At 39.6% G+C, this 26,102-nt stretch overlaps 1 protein-coding gene across 2 annotated transcripts in view; it reads right to left on the reverse strand.

Annotated features, from left to right (window-relative positions):
- ADGB (androglobin) overlaps positions 1–26,102 on the reverse strand; it is a 206,653-nt gene that overhangs the window by 63,268 nt on the left and 117,283 nt on the right. For both annotated transcript variants that reach the window (XM_054024508.1, XM_054024507.1), the window contains exons 19-25: positions 24,078–24,192; positions 22,242–22,409; positions 20,676–20,814; positions 17,549–17,683; positions 13,718–13,811; positions 12,864–12,998; positions 8,695–8,848 (exon numbers count right to left, since the gene is read on the reverse strand). In XM_054024508.1, coding sequence (XP_053880483.1) covers positions 8,695–8,848; positions 12,864–12,998; positions 13,718–13,811; positions 17,549–17,683; positions 20,676–20,814; positions 22,242–22,409; positions 24,078–24,192 — 940 coding nt within the window. The remainder of the gene's footprint in view (positions 1–8,694; positions 8,849–12,863; positions 12,999–13,717; positions 13,812–17,548; positions 17,684–20,675; positions 20,815–22,241; positions 22,410–24,077; positions 24,193–26,102) is intronic.

Consider the following 26,102-nt stretch of genomic DNA (forward strand, 5'->3'; position numbering starts at 1 on the left):
GTATTTGTACATAAATTAAATATGAACTGAAGATTTGTGACACACCTATTTCCAATGCTATGTTTGGAAGACTGTACAAAATTCTGTTTTCGGTATAATGAAACTCTCAATAAAAATACCAGAGGGAAAACAACATTATGCATGGTTTTGCATTAAGAATTATTGAGAAAGGCTAGCCTGCAAATTTTATCCTATATACCAGATTTTAGAAAAAATTATTTTGTCTTTGTTTGAATTTTATGTCAGAATTTATAAAAAGCATATAAGATTTTTGAATGAAAATTATTATATGCCAATAAACTGAGCTCATAGTTACTTGAAAAATAAGAGGTCACTGCAGCTGAAGATGAGGAGACGAGTATACTAGCAATTAATGCATAGTATATTTGCACCAAGAGTATTCATCTAAATTAGACAAAAAATGGCACAGATCTAAATTCAGTAGCCTTTACATTTGAGAGACCCAAAATTCAGATTTGTAGAGAAAATTTCCATGTTCAAGTGGCACTTGCACAAGATTTGGCAGCTCCTTTTGGTGCCTGAGGTCCTCCAAAAGATGCATGCAACGCTTTTTGGGCACACATGTTTTAACAGGAAAATGTAGAGGCCAGATAGAATCCACCCTGAAAATTGAGACCAAATTACACGATCCCACTTTTACTGATATCATAACTCAAAGCACCTCACTCACTGACAAACTGCAGTGCAATCAATATTATACATCAATGCCTGCCTTTAAAAACACAGAATATCTTAATTAGCCTATATTCAATCATATTTATGCTACATTTTGCCTTCCTCTTCTTTTTGGGCCTTAACCAAAGTCCACTGAAGTCAGCAAAAATACTCCCATTGTAAAAGTGGACTTTGGGATCAAGCCCTTAATCATGAATACTATAGAATTGCACTATAATCAGTGTATGAATACCAAGTTATAAAGCTATATGTAAGTCAATTTTATAAATGTGGAAAGTAACAGAAATACCAGTACATGGTACATTGAGCAACAAGTACACATTTTAGTTTTTCACATTTCAGTTTTTGAAAAATTGAACAAAATATTTACTTTTCATGCTCTTACTACTTGAGAACTTCAGATTAAAATAAATCAGTCAACCAAGTTTTAAATAACAAATACAGCAGAGCTCCAAATCACCTATGTTTTGGCTTCAGATTTATCTATTTTGGTCTTGTATTGTGTTCTATTATCAGGATTACTAAGTGTTTAAAATGAGAGCTCAAAAGCAATTAAAAAAAGACCATTTATAATCCAGTGATCCCATCTTGCAAAGTCATAGATATGAGTAACTTTACTCACTTGTAATCAATTGGACAATGTAGACTACTCAAGGCCAAAGCCATGATTCAGGAAAACATCCCTATTTAAGTAAGCACTTTAATTCATGCTTCAGTCTCATTGACCTTAACAGGATTTAAGCACACGTTTAAGAGCTTTCCTCAACAGGAATAGATTTAAGCACACGCTTAGGTATTACCATGACTCAAGGTCTAAATGATTAAAGGTATTCAGATGCATATGTATTTAAGATCAGATCCCAAAGCCTTTTTTTTTTATTGAACATAATAAACAATGCAGAAAATTTGGTCAAAAGGTCAAAAATCATTTGCTTGATATTATTGGACTGACAATTTTAGAACACTTACAAATGATTAAAAAGAGAATTTTTGGCCTCCAATTGAAGATTCAGCAGTACTTTGTTCCTTATTCTATCTCATTATTCCATCTACTCATAAAACCCTTGTGAACAATAAAAAAAATAAAGAAATAATGTGTATCTTCTTGGTAGTGGAAGATAGGATAGACAGGGAAAGAGTTTAGATTAAAATGGTATGCTTCCAAATACAGCCAAGGATATAACTGAAGTGTCTATCTACACTGTAAAGTCTGCAGAAGAGAGACAGTCACTATTGCTACTCTGCAGATTTTATCAATGTCAATCATTTTGAAATTAACTTTAATTTTTTCCAGAACTGGCTTTGCAGCAGAATAATATCATCTATGGATATTTTAACCTTCGTCGAGAGTTGCTGAGTCATAGTTTTTGCAGCATAAAACTTAAATGGTAGGGTTATATCAAGAAAAGAATCTGTTTTGCATTAATACTGACATTTAGGAATTTAGATATTATTTCTCACTTGCTGTGTTACATTATGTTTTTTATAACATACTATTAGAAAGGAGGTGTAGTCTGTTCATATTCAAAGTCAGTTAACTTAATAATAGCATTGGATAGTATATTTATGTTAAAATAACTGCATGATGTCACATCAATACTATTGTGGTTTTTCTATATTGTTTGCTGGTCCACTGGAATTTTAATGATCTATATATAATTATGAAGCCAATTAAAATACCGCCAGCTGTCTAATTTAAAATGGTATTTTTATTGAGAGTTTCATTATGTGAAAGCAAAGTTCAAGTGAATAAAATACAGTCTCATAACGCACAATTCTGGAGTAATACTAAGATTCTAGCCTTAGTGTTTTGTCTCCTATGCTATTAAAAAGAAGTTTAAGTGAAAAATTGTTCGTTCAAGAAACCAGATTATCAGCATTGGTAAGACACAGAATTTCTTACTTACACTAAATATGTTTTCATTAACAGAAAAAAGTTTCAGTAAAACAGATTGAAAGGACAGTCTCAACTTAAAACAACCTTAAACAGGCTGCAATAGTATTAAAATAATGTGAGAGTTTAGTGAAATACACAGTACCAGCATGTCAAGAATTATTAGCTGTTACTAAAAGTGAAATAAGAAATGGTTACTCGCCCAGTGCAGTAACTGCAGTTCTTCAGTGTCCCAATGGGTGCTCCCTTCTGGGTGCGTTTGCGCCTCTGGATTCTTCGATTGGAAATTTCTCATAGCAGCATCCAGTTGGCCTGTGCATTATTCTGCCTTGTGCTCAGTGCTATATCTATATAGTACTGCATGGGCTAACCATCCTCAATTCCTTCTGTACCACAAAGCCCAATGACAGGGAACTCTGAAGCAGAAGGGAAGGAGTGCCAGTAATGGAGCACCCATAGGAACACATATCTCAAAGAACTGCAGTTACTGCACAGGGTGAGTAAACATTTCTTCTTCGAGTAGTATCTCTATGGGTGCTTCACTCTAGGTGATACTGAGCAGTTCCCCTTTAAGGAGGACGGGTCTTTGGAGTCTAATCCAGTGTGGAAGAAAGTTCAGCTGAGCTGAACATAGTAGCGAAAGAAGAATCACGAATTATTGCATAGTGTTCAGCAAATGTATGCATAGAAGTCCAAGTTGCAGCTTTACAATGTTTCAATGATAGGAACGTTCTTAAAGGCTGTGGTGGTGGAAATAGATCTCGTTGAGTGGCCTCATATGCCAGCGGGAACTTTGAGATTATGAGGTTGGTAGCAATTACTAATATAGTCAGTTATCCACCTAGATATCCTCTGTTTAGAGAGAGCAGCTCCTTTTGATCTGTCTGCAACTGAGACAAACTATCTGCAAGTTTTCCTGAAGTGTTTAGGCCTATCCAGGTAGAAGACCAGGGCTCTCCTGACATCAAGCATGTGGAGCAATGCTTCCCCCTTATCCCAGTGAGGTTTAGGGTGACAGATTGGGAGGTGAATGGGATTATTTCTTTTAATGTGTGCAGAGATACATCGTGTTGCCAGCGAACAACTTAGTACTGTCAAAAGAAAGGTCTTCTACCATATTCTGGACCTCCTTTGGGAATCCAGAGAGCTAAAGCCAGGAGGCCCTCCTCACAACTAAGGCTGCGAGTTTATCACAGAAGTTGTGGATTCTGTGACTTTCCGTGACTTCTGTAGTGGCCAGTCCACCTGGCTCAGGGGCAACTCAGGCAGTTCCTGTGCCAGGCATACCAGATGCTGCTGGGGCAGTCTCAGGCCCCCATGCTCCCCCCCAGCAGCAGCAGAGTTTGGGTGTGGGAGGGGGTAGGGGTTAGGGTACGGGACAGGGTGAGGCGAGCTCTGGGCAGCGCATACCTGGGGGGCTCCCCGGAAGCGGTGACATCCCTCTTACTCAGCTGCTAGGCGGAGGTGTGGCCAGGCGGCTCTGCACATTCTCTCCACCCAGAAACCACGGCCAATGGGAGCTGCAGGGCTGATGCCTGCAGGGCGCCCTCCCCCAACACCCGCGGGGGCCCCGGGAAGCTGCCCCCAAGTTTTATTCACTGGTATTTTTAGTTAAAGTCATGGACAGGTCATGGGCCATGAATTTTTGTTAACTGCCTGTGACCCCTGTCCATGACTTTTGCTAAAAATACCCGTGACTAAAACGTAGCCTTACTCATAACTACTGCTATGTAAACTGAATGAGTGGCAGTATCGGCAGCATCAAGAGAAGCCTATTGAGGTCTCCTGGCAAGGAGCTGGCCTTCTATAACAATTGCCTGGAACTGCTCTTTGTGTTCTGCTGACAGATGTTCAATAAAGGAGTTTAGCTTAGTATGGTTTATGTGGTTATACTTCGCCATTAAGGCCTGATCACTGGTGATTCTAAGGGTACGTCTACACTTACCTCTGGGTCCGGCGGCAGGCAATCGATGTTCTGGGATCGATTTATCGCGTCTGGTCTAGACGCGATAAATCGATCCCGGAAGTGCTTGCCGTCGACGCCGGTACTGCAGCTCGGCGAGAGGAGTACGCGGCATCGACGGGGGAGCCTTCCTGCTGTGTCTGGACCCGCGGTAAGTTCGGACTAAGGTACTTCGAATTCAGCTACGTTATTAACGTAGCTGAATTTGTGTACCTTAGTCCGAAGTGGGGGGTTAGTGTGGACCAGGCCTAAATTGTAAAGTAATAAGATTTTCTGCCAAGGAGGTCAAGACATTTAAGATTTTTATCATAGGGCATAGATTTAGCGTGGTGCTGCCTTCCACATTCGTTAACTGCTTCAACCACAAAGGAGTTAGGAGATGGGTGAGAAAATAAAAATTGTGGCTCCTTAAAGGGAGTGTAATATTTTTTATCTGCCTTTTTGCACACGGGAGAAATTGAGACTTCCAGATGACCTTTGCCGGGTCCAGGAATGCTTCATTGACTGGCAGTATGGAGGATGTTGAACAGTATATGATGTAGTTCTTCTACCCCTTAAGGGGGATCTGTAAAGAATCTGTAACCCTACTGATGAGCTCTTGACACTGCTTAAAATCATCAGCCAAGGATGGTGGAGATGGCATGACAGCTTCATCTGGGGATGAAGAAGAGATGTTCACAGCTGGAGAGATCTCCTTGTCAGCCCTGGGTCTCCTGTTCCTCAAAAATCTCTTCCTGAGGCTCCAGTCTCCTGGAAAGGGAGGGTAAGAAGGGTTTTCGGTCTTTGTGAAGGGCAGAGCTTGAGGCCCTAGAGAACTGATGGTGATAAGCCACGCAGGAACTTCAAGGGGGTGGTGCATATGGCATGGGTGGCAGAATCCACGGGTAGTCGCCCCAGCAGGATCCTAGCTGTGGATGTCTGTGATGAGTGAGCTCAGGAACCTCAGGAGAAATAAACCTTCATGGGGTGGAGTGGAGAGCCTTGCACTGATGTTTGGGAAGCTGAGGCAAAGTCTTAATCATAATCCCTTTTTTCCTGAGACACTCAGTAATGGTAGGGCAGCAGAAGGAGCTTGAGGTACCACCACCGGTTCCAGACATATGTCTGGGGATGTGGATACTCTCAGGATTGAGGAAATGTGAGGTTCTGCCATTAGTAGGAGGTGGGCATCTGGAGACCTGGAGGTTCTTGGTACTGAGCAGAGATCAGAACGAAGCAATAATGAATCAGGAGTCTGACACTGTGAGGTCTCGTGGAAACCAGAAATCTTGCAGTACCAAGAGTAGTGTTGGTACTGTGTCCATGGCTTGAGGTAAAGATAGCCAAAGGAGTGGACGGTACCATGAGTTTTGAACACTTCTGGGGGAAACCTGATGGAGGTTGAGAGGTCTTTTTCAGTATCATGGTGAAGCTCTTCTTGCTGCTGCAGTCTCCAGGTACCGATGGTCTCTCGGAGCTCAGTACCTTAGAATCTCTAAGCTTGTCAGAGCTCTCAGTACATAAAAACCAGGAACCTCATGGGTACCATGCTGGAGACTGATGGGACCTGGGGGAGGTGATGTCTTAAACTTCTTTGAGATAGATTCACTACCTGGAGAACTTGGTACTTGGTCCTCGGATGACTTATAAGAGGAATCTTGGGTCTTCGTCTTAGATGCCCTCGAGGAGTGCGGCTCAGAGGTAGAAGAGGCAGCCAACTTACTCAGATACCATGGTAAAAAGGGGTGCTCCTCGCCTGGGTCAGAGAACAGACACAGTGAGCTCTCCATCATAAGGAATCAAAGTTTTATCTCCCTGTTCTTTTCGACTTTAGATTTCAATGCCAGTCAGAAGTTTCACTTTTGGGGAATGAGCGATTCCCCAAGGCAATGGATGCGGCAGGTGTGTCCATCGCTTACCAGGATTGCCTCCTGGCATGACAGGCAATGATCGATTCCGGGAGACCTGGGCATACCCTTGGAAAGGGAGAAAATCACTCCCCCGGAGAGAAACTACCCAACAAGATTTTTATATTATATATATAAAATTTACTTAGTTGTTATATTCATTTCTTTTTTACAAAAATATTTTTAAAAATTAACTATCACTAACTAACTACTATATACACTATCTACAGAAAAGCACAGTTGAGGTAAAAAACTCAAGCCGGACAGCTAGCTAAGGCTCCATCTCAAGCTGGAGTTGCGCAGAAGGAACTGAGGATTGTTAGCCCAGACCAGGGCCGGCTCCAGGCACCAGCCGACCAAGCACATGCTTGGGGCAGCACCTTAGAAGGGGCGGCCAATGTTGGGGTGGCGGGGGGCACTCGCGGTGGTTATTTTTGTTTTTTTTGTTTTGGCCGGGCAGCACGGGGGGTGTTTTGGCGGCATGGCGCTGGGGGGGGGGGGGGGGGAGTTGGGCGGCCCAGCGGCGGTACTTGGGGGTTTGGGAGGCCCAGCCTGCCGCTGGGGAGGGGCGGGGGTTTGGGTGGCGCAGCGCTGGAGGGGCGGGGGTTTGGGCGGCCCAGCCCAGCGCTCGGGGGGCGGGGGGGGGATTTGGTGGCCCGGTGCGGCGCTCGGGGGAGGGCGGGGGTTTGGGCAGCCCGGCGCTGGGGCGGGGGGTTTGAAGCAGCCCGGAGCGGCGCTGGCGGGAGGGTGTTACAGCGGGGAGGTGCTCTTCTTTTTTGCCTGGGGTGGCAAAAAAGTTAGAGCCGGCCCTGGCCCAGACAGTACTATATAGCAATGGCATGGAGCATAAGGCGGAGCAACACGCATGGATGAGTCGAATGGACACTGCTATGAGAAATCTCCAATCATAGGCACATAGGGTCACTCCTTGAAGAACTGTAAAACACTGATTCCTACAAACATTTGAGTTTATTTTTATGCAATTTTATCCAGAACTTAAAAAGGAACACCTGTCCTGGCTCCCTCCCAAAAATCAATTTACTAATTTAAATAACGTAAGTAAGCATTACAATATTGTACAATTCATCTTACAATGCGCATTTCTACAAATACTTGATTACAATCAAGTTGTAATTTTTTAAGGAATGAGTTATGAGGTACATGCACATCATTGCTATTTTGATGTTGAAGATTGAGTGAAGTCTCAATGTTTACATTACTCAAAACCAAAACATTAATAAACAGTGACTCAGATTAAAGGTTAGATTTTCAAACAGTAGAGGGTGTGCTGTTCCTGAAAGCTATGCCGGCAAACAAAAATTATTAATATTTGTATTACAACTGCACCTAGAGGCTCAGAAAAGGATTGGGCCCCACTCTGCTAGGCGCTATGCAAATACATTCCTTGTCTAAGACATCTCACACAATAGTGGAAGGAACAGACTAAAGGGTGGAATGAGGGAGTAAAAGACAAGTTACCTGTTGAATGAGCTAATTTTGAAAAAAAAATGGTAATCTATGCGTGCCATCTTTCTACCCATTATCTGCACAATCAACAGTTTGCACACACAATTATTCAAATTGTGTGCTCAAATACATCATTTACATCTGCAATTACCTGTTTGGATATTGTGTACATTTTGAAGATACAGGTTAGGTTTCAATTTTTGAAAATGTACCCTTAAAAGCTAATTTTTAACAGAGTTAAATTTAAAACATTACTGTTTCTAAAGTAATGCAGGCACTTTTGTCGAACCATGTCTAAAACAGTCAGCACTGGGGTCTTGGTAACCAAATACTACATGCCTTGATATTAGCCGCATCATTTCCAGCATCATAGTAGTTGGCTGGCGTACCCGTCTCCCACACATGAAAGACTATTCGTGCTAGATTCATAAGTTTGTTCCTGCTTCTCCATACTACATACTAGGTCCAGTAGAGCAACAGGATTAGCAATTACCACTATGGTGTCAGGGATAAATGCAGCAATACTTTAGCTAGGGAAATTGGAAGACTGAACCTCTTTTGGAGATAACAGCAAACTTCAAGGAAAGGTATTTTCTGCGGTGGAAGAGGCTTGGAATTGAACTGCAACTGTGGCAGCCTCTTTTCTGGACCAATCAGATAAATTAAAATTGTATGTGCTTTTGAGATATATGCAAGTCCTGTGAAGTCAGAAGAGCTTGGCCTATATCAATATAACCACCATTATTTCTTCTATAGTGATGTTGTACTCTCTAGATATTTGGACTTACCTTATTCTTGGTATAAACATGAGGGGCCACTTTGAGAAAGATGCGTGGCATTTCTTCCAGTGTGTCATTATCTACAACATGGAGCATACAGGTAGGGATGGTTGTGTACACCTTTGGCACTACAAGCATATCTTCAGTCACATGAAATGTTTCCCTACAGTAAAAGAGAGGTAACATCTCTTTTGAAAAATGTTTTCAATTTCAAACTGCTTTTCACCAATAAAGTGGATCCTGTAATATAATAATAATCATGTGTGTATGTTTGTGTACATTCCAGCTGCTCAAAATTAGAAATGCTAGATGTTGTTTAGTTTTGTCCTAACCAACCTCCCACACAAAGCCATCAACAACAACAACAACTAGCTGCAGGCGTCAAAATCTTTAAAAATCTGAATATAAACTAATTGTATAGGGTTACAAACATTATTTGTTTAAAAACCTTTTAAATTGCAATTTCACTTTGAGGGGGGAACTATAAAAATAATTTAAAAGTTTCTTTAATTGTAAAAAATACAATTCAAATAGTCAGTTATAGTAGATACTTGAACTTAAGTGACTGAAAGCACTGGACCCCCAAAATGAGTGAGTAACTAATATAGACACACATGCTTACATGTGTTGTAGCTTACTTATCACAATGTGGTGCAAAATATGCTCATTATTATATGCTCCTTATGTAATATGGATCTTGTAATATAGGTTGATTGGTGTATACTGGCTCACATGAGACCTGCACACAGTTTGGAAAGAGAAGATAATCCCAAGAGAATGTAGAAAGCTCATAGTGATACCAATATGCAAACACAAAAGTGACACACACAACTGTTCAAAGTACCGAGGAATTAAGCTGCTGTCCCACTGCATGAAACTGTTAGAGAGAAATACAGATAGTAGCATTCATTGAATAGTGGAGCCTGTTTTAGGAAAGGAGCTGTTTGGTTTTAGAAAAGGAAAGGGACTACAGATGTTCACCTCTAGACAGTTGGTGAAAAATAAGGTAGAGGGAAATGTCAAGCATGGTTAGGCTTTCATCAATTTGGAGAAAGCATTTGACAAAGTACCTAGTATCTAGATGACTACCGGTGCCTCTGCTATGTTCCTATGGCGTACCAGAGGCACTTGTCCAGATGGTGAAAGATCTGTATGATGGTTTGTTCCAGGGCCCACTTGCTTCTCATGAGTACCCTATATCGAATATGTGCATGCACCTGCTGTTTATTCAGCTTTGTGCTGCTCGCAGTGCCTCCCACTGGCTACCATCCTCCGGCTGAGTCACACACAGTTCATAAGTGAACAAAACAAACCCCTTCTGGGGTACAAGTCCAACAGGGCCTATCACAGTACCCTTGGTTAGTCTCTTCCTGCAACCCTCCCTGAGCTCTCTTAAATTGCCCCTCAAGGTATGAAGCAGTGCCCCAGAGCTTCCTCCATGGAGACTCTTCGCCTATTGCCCTAGCTCTTCAGCTGAGTCACTCAGGGCTTAAGGCACTTCCTCAGTGATGGACCCAGGACTACCCACAACTCCAGGTCCCAACCCAGAGACCCTATAAAGGGAAGCAGCAGGTGGCTGCTACTTTAACTATTTACTCTGTTGCTGCTGCTACTGTTCCCTGGGCCACTTCCCCACCTTCACCTTCACCCTTACCCCAAGGCTGAAGTCTTTCTTGAGTTCCTGCAGCCAGTCAGGAGCATTTTTCATGCTCCCCTGGTCCCTGCCAGCAGCTGATCCTGCTCCGTAGTCCAGCAGCTCCTTTTTATATGAGCTTGCTGGACTCTGATTGGCTGCTCCCTACAACCTCTCTCAGATTGGCTGCTTCCCCGCAGTCACTCGAGGCAGCCTGGAGGACTAACCTCTACTGCTCTTTCCTGGGGCAGGATGTGGTAGGGCTGTGAGGCCTCCAGCAGGGGACCTCAGGGCCTGGTACACCTGGTCACATAGTTTCCTGATAAAAAGTTAGATATTTTTCAGTGCAACAGGGGGGTTTGAGGTGAAGGTTGGACTCCACCAGGGATCAGTGTTTACTCCATCACTATTCATAATTTTGATGGACTTCATAAGTAGGCAAATACAAATGGAAGGTGATACAAAGGTGATCTATGCAGATGATAACTGTGCTAATGGCCAACAGGGAGGAAGATCTGGTCCAGGTGATTGATGCTTGGAACATGGAACTAGCAAACTATGGCCTCAAAATGAGTAAAGAAAAAACTGAAATCATGCGAGTGACTTGCATGGAACCAAGACAGATGAATATCAGTATTGAGGGCCAGTACCTAAATCAGGTTTATACACTGAAGAACTGTGGGGGCTGGTTAGCAGCAAATGGAAAAATCAACAAAGAACAGCAGGAAAGGTTGCTGAGTGAGTGGAAAGTCTGGTGCAAGATAAGTGGAGTGATCTATGATAAACAGATGTCTAGACTACTTCAGGGACAATTGTACAAAAAACGATAAGACCACTCTTCTGTATGGCTCAGAGACATTGGCAACCAAAGAGAAGCACTTGAGAAGACCTGACACCATTGAAATGAGATGTCTTAGGGCAGTGAAGAGGTGGCATTACTGGACAAAATGCAGAATGTCATCAGGTGTGAGACCAAGGTCTGCGGTATCAGAGAGAAAATGCGAGAGAAGGCTGAGATGAGATGATATGGGAATGTGTAACAGAGGTGCAGAGTCAGGAGCTAAGTCAGTATCCCATCATTCAAATCCCCACCAATATAGGTTAATTGGGATCTAATTACAGGATCAATTAACAAGTGGAGCTATAGCGGAGGGGCTAATTAGTGGAGGACGAAACCCCAACAGCTGGGAGCAGATAAATTGAGAGGAAGGAAACCCTGGATGCGGGAGCTAAGACCCTGAAGAAAGGCAGAGCTGGCTGCTGCTAGTACTGCTCCCTTCCCCAGAAGCAAGTGGGGGAGCTGGCTGGGAGTTGAAAAATGTAAATAGCATTAATGGTGGTGGCCTGCTGGACTAGCTGGTGGTAAAGGAGATCTGGAGTGGGTGAGGTCTGTCCTTAAGTTAAGAAAAGACTCTTGGGGACCACCCTGTGACAGCATGTATGAAGGATGGATGAAGAGAATCCTTTTAGGGAGGCATCTGCCACTAGAGTTTGCGTACAAAGATCAAAAACAGCCAAGAAAATGGTAGACTGACTGTGTACGGGAGGACAGAGCGGATATGGAGTGAGCGTTGCCCAGCTAGCAGAGAAAAGGGGAAAACAAAGATGATGTAACACTGGTTTCTTTTTTGTAGTTTCTAATTCTAGACTTAAATTTTAAAAGGTTGTTTTTAAAACCCAATGTCATAGTTCAGTGTTTCCCAAACCTGGGACGCCGCTTGTGTAGGGAAAGCCCCTGGTGGGCTGGGCCAGTTTGTTTACCTGTCGCGTCCACAGGTTCGGCCGATCGCGGCTCCCACTGGCAGCGGTTTGCTGCTCCAGGCCAATGGGAGCTGCTGGAAGCGGCGGCCAGTACGTCCCTCGGCCCGTGCTACTTCCAGCAGCTCCCATTGGCCTGGAGCAGCGAACCGCGGCCAGTGGGAGCCGCAATCGGCCAGACCGGCGGACGCGGCAGGTAAACAAACCGGCCCGGCCCGCTAGGGGCTTTACCTACACAAGCGGCGTCCCAAGTTTGGGAAACACTGTCATAGTTGATTAATTTTTACTCTCTATTGTTTGTACTTTCACAGAAGTTTTAAAATAACATTACTGCTACTATCAAAATAGTCATTTTATTTTAAAAAAATCTGAATTCATTTAATAATGTGGCCAAAATTCAAATAATTGATTAGTGATTTTGGAAACTCAACTTTTGACACCTTGAGAGGTATGATTTTCCCAAAATCGCTGAGTACTTGCCATCTGAAAATTAGGCCCCTTTATGGTGCCTCAAGTTGGACATCCAAAAATTGAGATACCCGAGTCAGAGTATTTTTTTACCTGTAATTCAAAACCAGTTAAATGAATTGTTTTCAAACTTTCACAGACATTCTCCATTGCCTTCAGACTAACTTTGGCAATTTCATGCCCATCCAATTTTCCAAAACAGAGTTTTGGGTGAGGTAAAATAGGGCTTTATATTGAAAGCTGACTGCAACTTCGAATGTGTAGAGGCTACTGCTTCTCCATAATAAATTATTTCCACATAAGAATATTTGAAACTCACCTAAAAACCACAAACCAAAAATTTGGTGGCTGATCAAAATACGTTACAGCATAATCAGCAAAAGTTGTTTTAGCCCATTCATCCTCATAGCAGGGGTATTTTTTGATAGACTTACAGTTGCTTTTAAACATTTCTCTGAAAAACAAAAATAAAAGAGATGAATACTTAAACTTAATAAGGAGAAGACCTAGATCTTGACTTCAACTTCCACATGTAAGGAAGAACACTAGGGTATATGTGACCCATTGGTACAGTGTGAGTTATATGTCCTTACCTATTGGCTGGTCCACAGGAAAGGATAACAACCTACTACTGCTAACAGTTAATGATGATACTCCTTTACCTCAAGTGACAAAGTCTGTGCTTTGAAGCTAGAAGTCCTGGGTTCAGTCTCTCCTAATGACCAATAGGTCACATCTGTGTTCATACTGTGATTATGGCATATCTCCTGAGTGGCACGAAGCCAAAGACCAATTGCACGTAGCAACCCAACATTTCATGCTTTTACAAAACTTCTTTACAATTTCTAATCACCCAGTGTAGTTTCATTTCCCTCCCATCATGCTGCCATCTTGTAGTTTTTCTTCTGAGGCCCCATTTGAAGATTAAAAGCTTAATTTTACCTTTAAAACACTTCTTTAAACAAGAAACACTTTAAAACAAACCCAAGTATCCTACATTTCAAATGTGTCTTTGAAAATCTCAAATGCTTTATATGTTTAACAACATTTTCAAAATTTCAAAACAAGTCGTTCTTTCATTATATTTATTCTGATAAAACATTGACTGTATGGTTATACAAAGAATTCTGTGGAACAGACTGCAATATAAATTTTTCATTTATTACATAATACCTCAGTAGAGTTACACCACACTGTTCAATATTTGATTCAATCAAAGTCCACAGTTTTTGCAGAGTTTCTTTGACATTAGCATTCTCCTTAGTACCTGAAAATAACAAAATGTGTTAGAAAAAAATCACAAAATATCTAACTTTTTCACTGTTCTTTAAAAAAAAAGTGAAAAAAATTATCGGGGCAAGTCAGTCATGTTCTGAATCAAGTTATGTTCTTATTTTAAATTTTACAGAATTCTTGCACTTCTGGACACTAATTTCTCCTTTAAGGCAGTGAATTTCCTGTATAAACAGCATTCTCCTTGTCACATGCTGATCAGCCCTCCTGCTATAGTGAAGAATGATGTGATCAGTCCCCTTTACTGAAGTACACATCCCCATATAAATTATAACATGCTGCAGTGAGGTGAGATAACTTCAGTGATCAGTGGAGGCAATGATCAGCACATTTAACTATAAGCTTAATTATACTGACTTTTCCTTGTAGTTAATACCATAACCTACATGCAAGGAACTAGAAAAAGAAGGGAAAAAATCTAAATGAAGACTGGAGAAAAAAAGAAAAACCCCATGGGACAGTAGGAGAGAAAATAGGACAGGTATATGGGGAAGAAGAGAAAAAAATAATTATGAAAAAGGACTAGATGGAGAGAAGAAAAATAAGATGAGTAAAAGACAAGGAAAACAGTGGAGAGAAAAACAACAAGGAATCCAGTGGCACCTTAAAGACTAAGATTTATTTCGGCATAAGCTTTTGTGGGTAAAAAAACCTCACTTCTTCAGATGCATGGAGTGAAAGTTACAGATGCAGGCATTATATAATGACACATGAAGAGAAGGGAGTACCTCACAAGTGGAGAACCAGTGTTGACAGGGCCAATTTGATAGGGTGGATGTAGTCCACTCCCAATAATAGATGAGGAGGTGTCAATTCCAGGAGAGGCAAAGCTGCTTTTGTAATGAGCCAGCCATTGGCCCTGTCAACACTGGTTCTCTACTTGTCAGGTACTCCCTTCTCTTCATGTGTTATTATATAATGCCTGCATCTGTAAGTGTCACTCCATGCATTTGAAGAAGTGAGGTTTTTTACCCACGAAAGCTTATGCCCAAATAAATCTGTTAGTCTTTAAGGTGCCACCGGACTCCTTGTTGTTTTTGTGGATACAGATTAACACAGCTACCCCCTGATACTTGACAGTGGAGAGAAGTAAGAACTGAGAAAGAAGAGGTAGAGACAAACAAAAGAAAAGAGTTAGGAAAAACCCACTCAGCAACTGATACATGGAAAGCTAAATCTCCAGAAGAACAGAATGATGAATATAGACTGAAGCACTGTTAATTTAAATGGTGCTTGCCAGAAATAAATAAGGTAGGCACTAAATTATTTGGAGCAAAGAGCCTAAATAAGACAAGACTAGGGATAATAGTTCAGGAGCGGGAGAGTTGGGATTATGGATGAGAAGAAGAATGTATGAGGGATTGCTTGAAGAGGTGGATTTTAAAGGAGAGATCGATCTGAAGGAGAGAGAGGATGCCTGGCCAAAGAAGACAAGACTGACCCAGGCACAGAATGCACAATGCATGGAGAGAAAAGCCTCTATAAGGGTGGCGCTGGCAATCATTCAAAAGGAAGAGTCAACCTGAAAGGGATGGTGTATTACTGAAGGAGGTGGTACCCAGGAAGCATGTGTCTCTCACAGGGTGGTTTTCTGTGCCAAGGCACTCACAAGCTGTCAGAACATTGTAATCATATGACAACTATTGCCTTGGCACCCCATGCACCCTTTTCCCTGCACTGGCTGAAAAGATCACCATGTTTCTTTAGTCCGATGAACTGTATAGATAGGAGAACAGATAGACTGTGATGGCACAAAGCCCTCTCTGAAACTACCCAATAGCAACACAGAAACTTCTTATACGAATGGGCCACTATAGGAAAGGAAATGCCAGACGCATCTGAAAGTTCAATGCTCACCTGCTTCAGAAGAAAGTTAGGACTTGACTGAATCATCAGCTATATAATATTTGCAAGAAAAAATTGCACTACGTCATGTGAGACTTGCACAGTTTTATTTAATTTGCAGGACTGTTTCATATGAAATACATATAGGAACAATATTCATGGTATATGCCTCTATCACATGCAATATATTAGGAAAAGATTAAGAAGATTCAATACAACTAAAGCATTACATATATTTTTGTATTTTTGTACAAGCTCTTGGACTTTTGCCCTTTTGAAATTTAGGCCCTTAATCTCTGTGCCTCTATTTCCTCATTTGTAAAATGGGGTTAATAACAACTACCTTCCTTGCCAGGTTATCATGAGGCTACCTCATTAACATCAATAAAGTGCTTTGAGATCACCAGATGTAGATATGCAAAATTTATTTAACATCATCATCATCATCGTTAGGATTTGAAAGATCCATTATGCTGATACATTCTTGGACTTTCTGCTGACCTCCCCTGCTAAGTCTCTGATGTTGATCTGTCAGTGATTAAGCAGTTTTTAGGGTATGAATGATGAAAAACCTTGTTTTGTCATACACTTATTTGTAATTTTTATCATCAATTTTTATATTATAGTTGCCTACATATTTCTCAGTGATGTACAATGATTTACTCAAGGTCTCTCTCCCCACCTCCCAATCTGCTCATACTATTCTTATCAAAGTCTCTTTCTCAGCCAGAATAAGATGCATGAAATATTTTGCCAGTGACATTTAGATTCACTACTGACCTAAACTCAGACTGTTAATCTTCTTCACTATCTACATTTAAAAAAACACACACAAAACAAAATGTGGATATACAATATGTAACTGGCAAACCTAAAAACAGAACTCTTCATACTTTCTTAATCTCTTTATGAGTCACCCATGCCAGCTGTTCATACATATTCTCTTGAAAATGCTACTGTATGTTTGATCACAAGTGGGCATCAAAATATTCAAATATTTTTAGTAAAACATACATAAGCCTTTATGTAAGAATGACAATAAACTGATAACTACGTTGAGCTCTTGTTTTATTTGTAGAGATCTGTGGGAATACCTCTCAGAAATGCATTACAGTTGTTTAAAGGAATAGTATTATTTTTAAGTTAAGAGTTTCATTTTGTGGCTTTATATATAATATACATATATTTTTAATATATATAAAAATCAAACTAAATTATATTCCACTTTCCACAAACTAAACCTGTCACAATATTTTGAGCTAACCAAAACTATATTTACATAGGCCCTTATCCGAAGCCCACTGAGATCAATGGCAGTCTTTCCATTGACTTAATGAGCTTTAAGTCAGGTCCAGGGTGAATTTCTAGCATCACTGATGTGGCTAAGGGTATGTCTACACTGCAGTCAGTGGTGTAGCTGCAGTTCAGGTAGGCACACCTGCACTAGCTATAAAGTGCAGCTAAAGCAGCCGTGAAGATGTAGCAGCCTGGATCCTGGCATGGGTTAGCAATGCAAGTATGTACCAGAGTTCCGGGCAGACTTGTATAGCCTATCCTGTGGGCCGTGCCACTGCATCTTCATTGCTATTTTTAGCTGCTCTAGCTAGATTAAAGGTAGTTCAGCTATGCCTACATGAGCTGTAACTGCATCTCCAATTGCAGTGTAGACATATCCTGAGTGTCACACCGGGCTCTATCTCAAGCAGTATGTTAAATTTAATCAGCCATCTTCATTTCATCTATAATATTTCACTGCACTCCTAGTAAAAATTTTTATCAAATTTTCAGATAACTAGTAAGAGGGTAGCACAGATAAAATAATATGGTGAAACACTAAACACTTAAAATAAGATTTAAAAGGCCTACCTGGTTTTCTGCCATTTATCAATTGCCTAATATAGGTCCCTCTCCAATTGCTTTGCAGTTTAAGCACTGCAGCTTCTTCTTCAGAAGTTGGAGTTCTGTTCTGCCAAGCAACAGGAATATTTAGCTCTATCACCTCTGAAAGAAAAAGAAGAATGAACAGTACTATAAATAGGGTGTGACGTGAAGGCTACAAGCACTACAACTGCTTGACTGAGAGTTAAACAACTATGTGAGCTATATTCCAGAAATGCCTTGATTTGCTCATAAAGCTTCCATTTATACTATCCCATCATCCTGTTATAAATTCTACTATATAAGAAGCAATGTAAGTTGAAGCACTGTTATCAAGATATACCACATGGGGACAGATATTTATTATGCAATTACATGATGTTGTCATGCAACTACTATACTAATGTCATGGGTCAAACCTGTCCAGCTCACAGTGATTTGGTAAGCTGGTATTTCTCCTTAATGGGCGTCATCTTGTGTCACAGAATTTAATTTAAGTCTCTTGTTCTAGCTGGAAAATAACCTACAAAATATTAACCAAATAGAAACTGATGGAGTGATGTCACATTCTACAGACACCCTGAAACAAGAGGCACAATTTTCACCTCCATAATAATAAAGAACATTTCCCCACAAAGAATTCTGTTACTGATCCGAGTCTTGTGTTTCACTCTCATATTTGGGACGCCAGTCACACTTGCCTGCATCTCAGGTAAAATCTCAGGCATAACTGGAGAGAATGCAAGATTCCCCTGCCAAACACCATTTGGCTTAGGGAACAATGCCCTGGGTTTAGAGTCAGGAGACCATGGGTTCTGGTCTCCCCTCTTCCACTGAATACTGTTAATATATCACAGCCCTTATTATTGTGCAAGGTTTCATATACCTATCCCAGGAAGCAGACCACTCTAACAAATAAAGTACAAGGCGACTTCAGACAGGTCGCTATATACAGAAACTTGTCTTATCCACTCAGGTACACTGCCTTTCAAAATGAATATGCGCCTCTCTATCCTGTCTGCAGCTACTACTTTAGCCCCTAGACCACATTCACCTCCCACAGTCAACGGTTGAATCCTGATACTGCTGTGAAATGTTGGGTCTCATAAATAGTTGTGTAACCCACAGGCAAACTACTGTGTTGTTCTTGCTGCCCCTGCCAGAGGCTGATCAAAAGAAAGGATAACAGTATACTTCTACTACCAGCAGGTTTTGTTATCTCAAGGTCCTTGCAACAGACCTAAAAGTCCTGGCTCAAACCCTGCTTACCACCCAAATGGGTGGGGGGGGGGAGAGGGGAGAGTATATGATTAAGTAATTAAAGACTATATCATCATTCACATGCAAAAGAGGACAGAGTTAAGGTTGCAAAGATTATATTTTTTCTGATATTTCCTAAAGTTTGAACACTTGACTTTGCAACCTTCCTTTTACATATAATTTTTGGTAGGCTGAGCTGGCAGGTTGTAGGAGGAGCAGGAACATGGACTCTATCCCTGAATCTGTAGCAATTTTACAGGCTACTGCCACTAAACCTAAATTTTATTGCTAGACCATCTAAGCTGTTCCTCTTCTTCTCTTTGTTGTTTTATCATTTTCAACTCAATACCCTCCCCTTTACTGTGCCCATTTGGTGCCACAGGCAGAGGAGCCTGAGCAGTAGCATTGGGACAGCAGAGGTAACACAGCCAGTCAATGCCACTGAGTTGAGTGTAAGGCCTCAGTTATCTCACCCAATAAATCTATAGTGTCTCCTCTTAAATTAGTATGAGTAGCCTGAAGTAACTGTAATTATGGAAATGATTTTATATCGCAAAACACTGTGTCTAGAACTAAACTGGAACATTGTGTTAATGCTGATTATCTTATTTGTACTTTTGTTAATGCTAGCTGTCCCTTTAAGAACAGGACAAGGTTCTTGATTGTACAGTGGGTTTGCAGGAGAGCTATGTGTGGGTGGTTTTTGCCTGTGTGTTGAGAATATGGAAGTCTCTGCCTGTGTAAGCTCTAAAAATGCTAGAACTTTATTTAACAAACTTATCTTTCAAGTAAGTAAGACACATTCTAAATGGTGTAACAGAGTAGGGAGCTGAATGTTTTAGGTCACTGCTAATTGGCTACAAAGCCTTTCACCTGCAGATAACCAGTTTGAAGCCAGCCACCTTCAACAGGAATTAAAAGTTGTTCCCATCTAAAGGATGCTTGTGGCTTCTATAGGAGAATAGTTTGATGGGTCTTAGTTCACATGTCACAAACTCACTCTTATGCTAAAGGGTTATCTTACACAGTGGGGCAATGGAGGGGGTGTGATTTTTAATGTGCACTAATGTGTTGTTTATTAATTGATACATGTAGACCCTGCTGGTGTACTTTAATGTGATGCTGTTTGAAACAGTACTACTTTCAAGCATGCTAGGGAACCTTTGGTTCTTTTAAAAGAAACGTTTTGATATTTTATTCAAGATGACTTTTTGTTTCAGAATTTCCTTTAATTTTATTTTAGAAACTTCAAACTATGTCTTTTGTTCACCCCAAAATGATTTTCATATTTATTTTTTGGAATTGCCAGTGAACCAAAACCCCATCATTTGCCCAGCTCAGTCTAGAAAGTGGATAAGATTATTGTAGCTCATGTCTTGACTTCTAGACAAGAGGAAATATCTAAAGAGGCTTTCTACATAATTCTACTCACAAAATTCTATACAGATTCTAGCCAGAGCATAGTGAACTTTGTCTTTGAACCAACAAGATTTTGCCCACAAGAAAGAAACATATGTTTTGGGTTGCACCTAAAAGATTCTCAAGAGTTTTTTCAGCTTATCACTATTTCTGGCTTAATATGTGACCATATACATACAAACTATATGCATAAAAGTCACACCAAAAAGTTACTTAAGTTGCAAAATAAACCACTTGAAAGTTAGGAAATGCCAGAATTACAGTTGCCTGTGCATCCCCTTTGTGCATCCTACCTGCAGACTGAACGAGATAGGGGGTTTGAGGGTTTCTATGATGGCAAATGTTAGGCAATCTAAATATAGAGTATGTGACCAGCTCCCCCTGAATAGAAATGGACAGACAAATCTAAATATAATGATTAATATCAGCACAGTACCTGAAGATACATTGTCTTCCACGGGAGCATCGTTGGCTTTCAAATCCAAAGTGAAGGATCTGAAAGCGAATTCAAAATTGGGAGGAACCTTATTACCTAACACTTGTTGGATCAAACGCCCAAAAGCATTATTGAAAACCTAAAATTAAAAAGAGGAAAAAATTCAGACAACCGTTTATTTTGTCAAGAAAGCTGATTTATATATATCTTTGATCATTAATATTCTATACAGAATATTCCACAAATGTTTGTTTTTTCCATTTCAAAACTTATGCGTTTGAGCTCCCATTTTGCACAAATACATATGATAAACACTTCTCTCTAGAGACCTAGATAGTTTCAGGAGCAAGAACTGGGAAAATACTCTTTCATCTTACTCTGTAGTACCATATTCATTTTAAATTTAAAACATCTGCTTATGAGATGACTAACATATATCTTCCTATAGGACTTGGATTCTTTATCATAAAATGGCACAAGGGTTATTAAAATGTTTGTCTACGTGTTTATATCCGAGATTAACCTGAACTGAAACACTGATTCTGACTTCCTCCCCTAAACATTGGAGATGTTTGAATCTGACACCAATTTCACATGTAACTACTGTGAATTGGACTGGCTTCTTTCTGTTTTGTATCAGTGATTGTAAAAAATTGAATACCTACTTCTAATGAGTAATCCAACTGATTAAATATGCATCATCATTTCTATCAGCTGTTCTGTACCTGGATACAAGTCACACATGTTGAAATCAATGTACAAAGTGTTGTGTTGAATAAAAAATAAATCAGGATAGAGTTACTCTAGTACTGTAAACATTTTAGGGAAAATATTTATTAGGCTGGGTAGCTAAATACCAATTATAGTCAACAGTAATATTGCTGGTTTTGGTTGTAATCACTTTGTTATCTCTAGTGGCTGCTATTACATTAGGATGCTCTATGTTAAAAGCATGATTATTTAGTTTTGAAGGAAGACCTAGCATAGTTAAATACATGCATACAACATTTAAGGGAAAGAATAAATAATAAAAAACAGGGAAATGTTGTGACTATGCAAATAATCTGACTATTGTCTTCAATAACAAAAAGCCAAATCAATTTTTTCCTGAGACATCAATCTTAGACACAGTACGGAATTATTCTGTGTATTGTTTTCTGAACTTCAGTTAGTCTCTTTGCTTTCATATCCTGAATTAGATCTCAAAAAGCTGATGAATTTTGATGTTTGAAACATGCAGTGCCAAACTGCCAAAACACGGTCTCTGATTTTAGCATGTGCAGTTCTGCATATATTATCATTTGGATATATAAAGGAAAGGCAATTTCTATTTGTATTTGTAAACTATATCATTTGCACATGCAAGTTATAATGGATTTCAAACCATGTGTGCAAAATCAGAGGCAGAGTTGGAGACCCCTTTGAAAATTTGGCTAATAATTAATACTAATTAATAATAAGAATAATAATAATAGCAGCTTATTTGAAGAAGAGAATGAATGTTAACATATGCACTCTTTTATATTGTGAACTCTTTTAGATAAAGCAGATTATTAGAACTGTTACCTTGAAGTGTTCTCTAGCTAATCCTGTACCATGGAGGCTGTGAGGGAAGTGAGTTAGTTCCAGCTCCTTCAGGGCCTTGGAAAGTTCAGGCTCACTGCTGAAATTATTAATCACATTTCCAATAGCTTTCAGGATAACTGTAGCCTGTTCTATAAACCGGTAGCTCTCCTGGGGAGAGAGAACATTTTAGCTTGTGGAAGGAAAATGTTTATCAGATAATGAAGAATATAAAAATATTATGCATTGATTATTCTTCTTTTGTACCAAGCACTGTAGAATGTTCAGTCAAAATTAAGATGCATATTTATATTGTAGTAAGAATAAGTGAAGGCTTCTCCTAGCTAAAATATACATTGTGACATAATATTGGTTAATCCCATCCATATATTCTTAGAGGAGTATTTGTATTTGGTTGAACACCATGTCAAAGTGAATGCTGCACATAGCAGTATTAATCTTCACCTGAATTGCTATGTGAGACTCTAGAGACTAGCTGCTCCTCTTGCAAAAATCTGTGGAAAGAAGACCACAGGAAGCAACTGTAGAGGCAGTTTTACATTGTTTTTATGGCCAAGGAAGTTCCACCCACAGATTCTCCCTTTTGTAAAGAGAAGGGGAACAAGTTGAAAATGTTTCTCTTTTTTTCTTAACATATCAAGTTCTCAGGTTTAATCTACCTTCCTAAATATCCATCCTAGCTTGCATAAGATACTTTAATATCCTATTACACTTCTACCCCGGTATAACGCGATCTGATATAACACAAATTCAGATATAACGCGGTAAAGCAGTGCTCCCAGGGGGCGGGGCTGCGCACTCGGACGGATCAAAGCAAGTTCGATATAATGCAGTTTCACCTATAATGTGGTAAGATTTTTTGGTTCCTGAGGACAGAGTTATATCAGGGTAGAGATGTATTATACAGCAGTGAAAATGGCTGCAAAATTTCCCCTTTTAAAAAATTTGTTGCTCTGCTTGAGAATCTACACTTTCATTTAAAAAAATCCCAAAGTCTCTGGCCCAATCATTTGTAAAGGAAACCTTGAAAACATGGAGTGAGTTTAACTAATAACGAGACATCTGTCTGGATCTACAGACAACCTAACCAACAGCTCCAAGAAAGCGTTAACTGCTCCCCAGGGCCTCTGATCACAGCTATCACAAAGCCCTTTGAATCAATAGTTCATTTTAAGAACAAAAGCTATTCTGGGGCCTACTGTTCATTTTGCAACCATATGGGGGGAAATGCATTCATCTGACCGACGGTTTGCATCACTAAGTAGGCATTTTTGAACCTATCTTAATAATCTTTACATGCATTTTATGACTATCAGAGCCGCATGCTGCAAAAGGGAAGACAATACACTACCTCCAATTTAAATATTTCCACTACATTCTTTAATATCCAATTATATATTGGCACATGAATGAATTTTTTTAGCTATTTTATGTGAAACAACAACATCCAATACCTGCTTATACGTTTACATCACATAGCTATAATAATGCCCAGCTTCATATATGTCTCTCTCCCTCACATTTCCAATATCTCAGAACTGTTTCCCTTGCTTCCATATATATTTGGAATTTATATTACATTATTCAGTAAAATCTACTATAAATAGAGATGTGACATTATTTACATTAAGATTTAAATTTTTGTGTGTGACAATACTAAGAAAAGTGATTTTTAAACAATCTCCTTCTGCACAACTGACAGAATTTTTTTGCATATCCTCCAAACTCAAAATTCAAGAGAAAAATTAGATCAGTCTGCAGTAAACAGTGGTCAATGATTGGCAATAATATTGCATGCGTTGTTATGGTTACATGTACCTTGTCAAGATTTGGCATAACAGTATCCTCGTCACCAAACACACATGGCACCATGCTACACAGATGGATATGGTGCCCTATGGGGGAACTTGCAGTGAAGATTAACACATGTCGCCTACATAAAAAATAAAATACAATAAAAAAGAAAAGCACTCTCTTTTAGAACAGTGGTTCCTCAACCTTTTCATTCAGTGGACCAACTTCACAACAGTGGAATTCTTTCCTGGCCCACCTCTCCTTTTAACTCTCAATTGCTAATTGCTTGGTTCTCAAATAAGTAATTGAAAAGAGCATGAGGAAAGGCTCCTTGAACTACTGGTGAGGTTATAATTACAGGTTGTAAGTTGAGAAGCCACTGTTTTAGATTTATTTTCTGCTTTAGTTTGATTACATGTGGTTTTTATAACACAAAATAACATTGCTATAGTATTTCATAAGGATAGAGTATAAACTCTTTAGATCAGGGACTGTGCCTTCTTTTGGGTTTGTATGGTGTTTTCCAGACACTGATTGAAACAAATAATAAATAATGATAAGAAGAATTTAAAAGCAAAAACCACAGTTAACCACACTTAAACCTACATTTAAGTTTATAAATCTGATCTGGAAAATCCAAAGTAAGAGTCAAGTGTCTTAGTTATCCGCTACCTTAATCAAAATTACTATAAGGACATGGGCAAGAATAAGAAAATTTAATATAAAACCAGATTAGAATAAAACCACTTTTATGTAATAATTATAGGCCCAATCCATTTAAGAGTAGCCTCATCAGTTACAGTTCAGTGTGCCCCCTTGGGAACTACAGTTAATTCCAATTTTGAAAGAAAGAAGAATTCTTTCTTGTATTCACACAAGACAGGATCAGGCACTCAACACCATATTTTTCCTTTCTCTTGTGAATAGTGGTTCTTTGGTTAATAGCTCTTTAACAAAGGTCTGGTAAGAAGAATAAGGGAAGAGCCACTTGGTCCAAAGATTTTAAAATTTGCTTTTTTAAAATTGCCACTGGTTGGGGAGGAAGACTACAACACTTCCTAGCAATCAAGTGGACAGTGGGAGGAAACCTTCACTTGGATTCCCAAGTAATTTTTCTTTTTTAATGAAATGGAAACTGCTCCACAGGGTGAGTCCTAAGCCCACTTCTACTCCCATGCCTGAGATTGACCTGTTGTAAATTCTACATAATTAATTATTCCTTCCAGCATGATTGCAAATTGTGGAGGGATGGGGAATCAGAGATGTAGTGGCATGGGTGGGGAGCTTATCTGTAATAAATTCCTGCTTCTCAGGTAGCTCTGAAACTTGCAGTTGGAGAAATATAAAGATTTGTTCTTTGATTTAGAGTCCTGCATAAGGCTAACTTTTCTGCTGAAATTTCCGACAGTGCAGTCCCCCACAGAACTTGATTCTCCAACTTTCAAAAACTGCACAGCTCAGAAGAATGCAGATGCTGATTAATTTGTCCATAAGCCAGTTCAATCAGGCATTCTGATGTATATATTTTTTTCCAGCTGAAGTTTGTTTTACTGCCATTTTTCACAAATGAAATCCATTTTAATATTTTAAATCAGTTTAGAGAAAAAAGGGAGAACTGTTCAACTTGGTTGACTTAATACCTGATATATAACAGGTCTTTGTGTTTACCTTTCTGTTGCTTTGAAATCCTCTTTGATTTCCATTTATAGTTTGTTGGCATGGACATACAGGACATGACAGATATATATTGTTCTGTTCAAGTTTTATAGGTACTTTTTGTAATATTGTAAGTTTTTGATATAGTTATATATATCAAACTAAACTGGCAATTCTTTATTTTTGAGAACCAAAAGCTTTGAATTATCCAGCAATTCAGACCTTGTGGCAATACATCATGTATTGTTTCTTTCATTTCAAACATGTTAAAAGACTAGTAGATATCTAAGGATGAAGGGGGTGGTATGGAGTTGTCTTTTCTTTATTTTTACAGCCAAGGAACTGCTTTAAACCAGATATCTAGGGCTATATGCCAAGAGAAGTGAATTCCAC

This window comes from Malaclemys terrapin, chromosome 3 (genome assembly GCF_027887155.1).
Source record: "Malaclemys terrapin pileata isolate rMalTer1 chromosome 3, rMalTer1.hap1, whole genome shotgun sequence".
In the NCBI taxonomy this organism is placed as follows: Eukaryota; Metazoa; Chordata; order Testudines; family Emydidae; genus Malaclemys; species Malaclemys terrapin.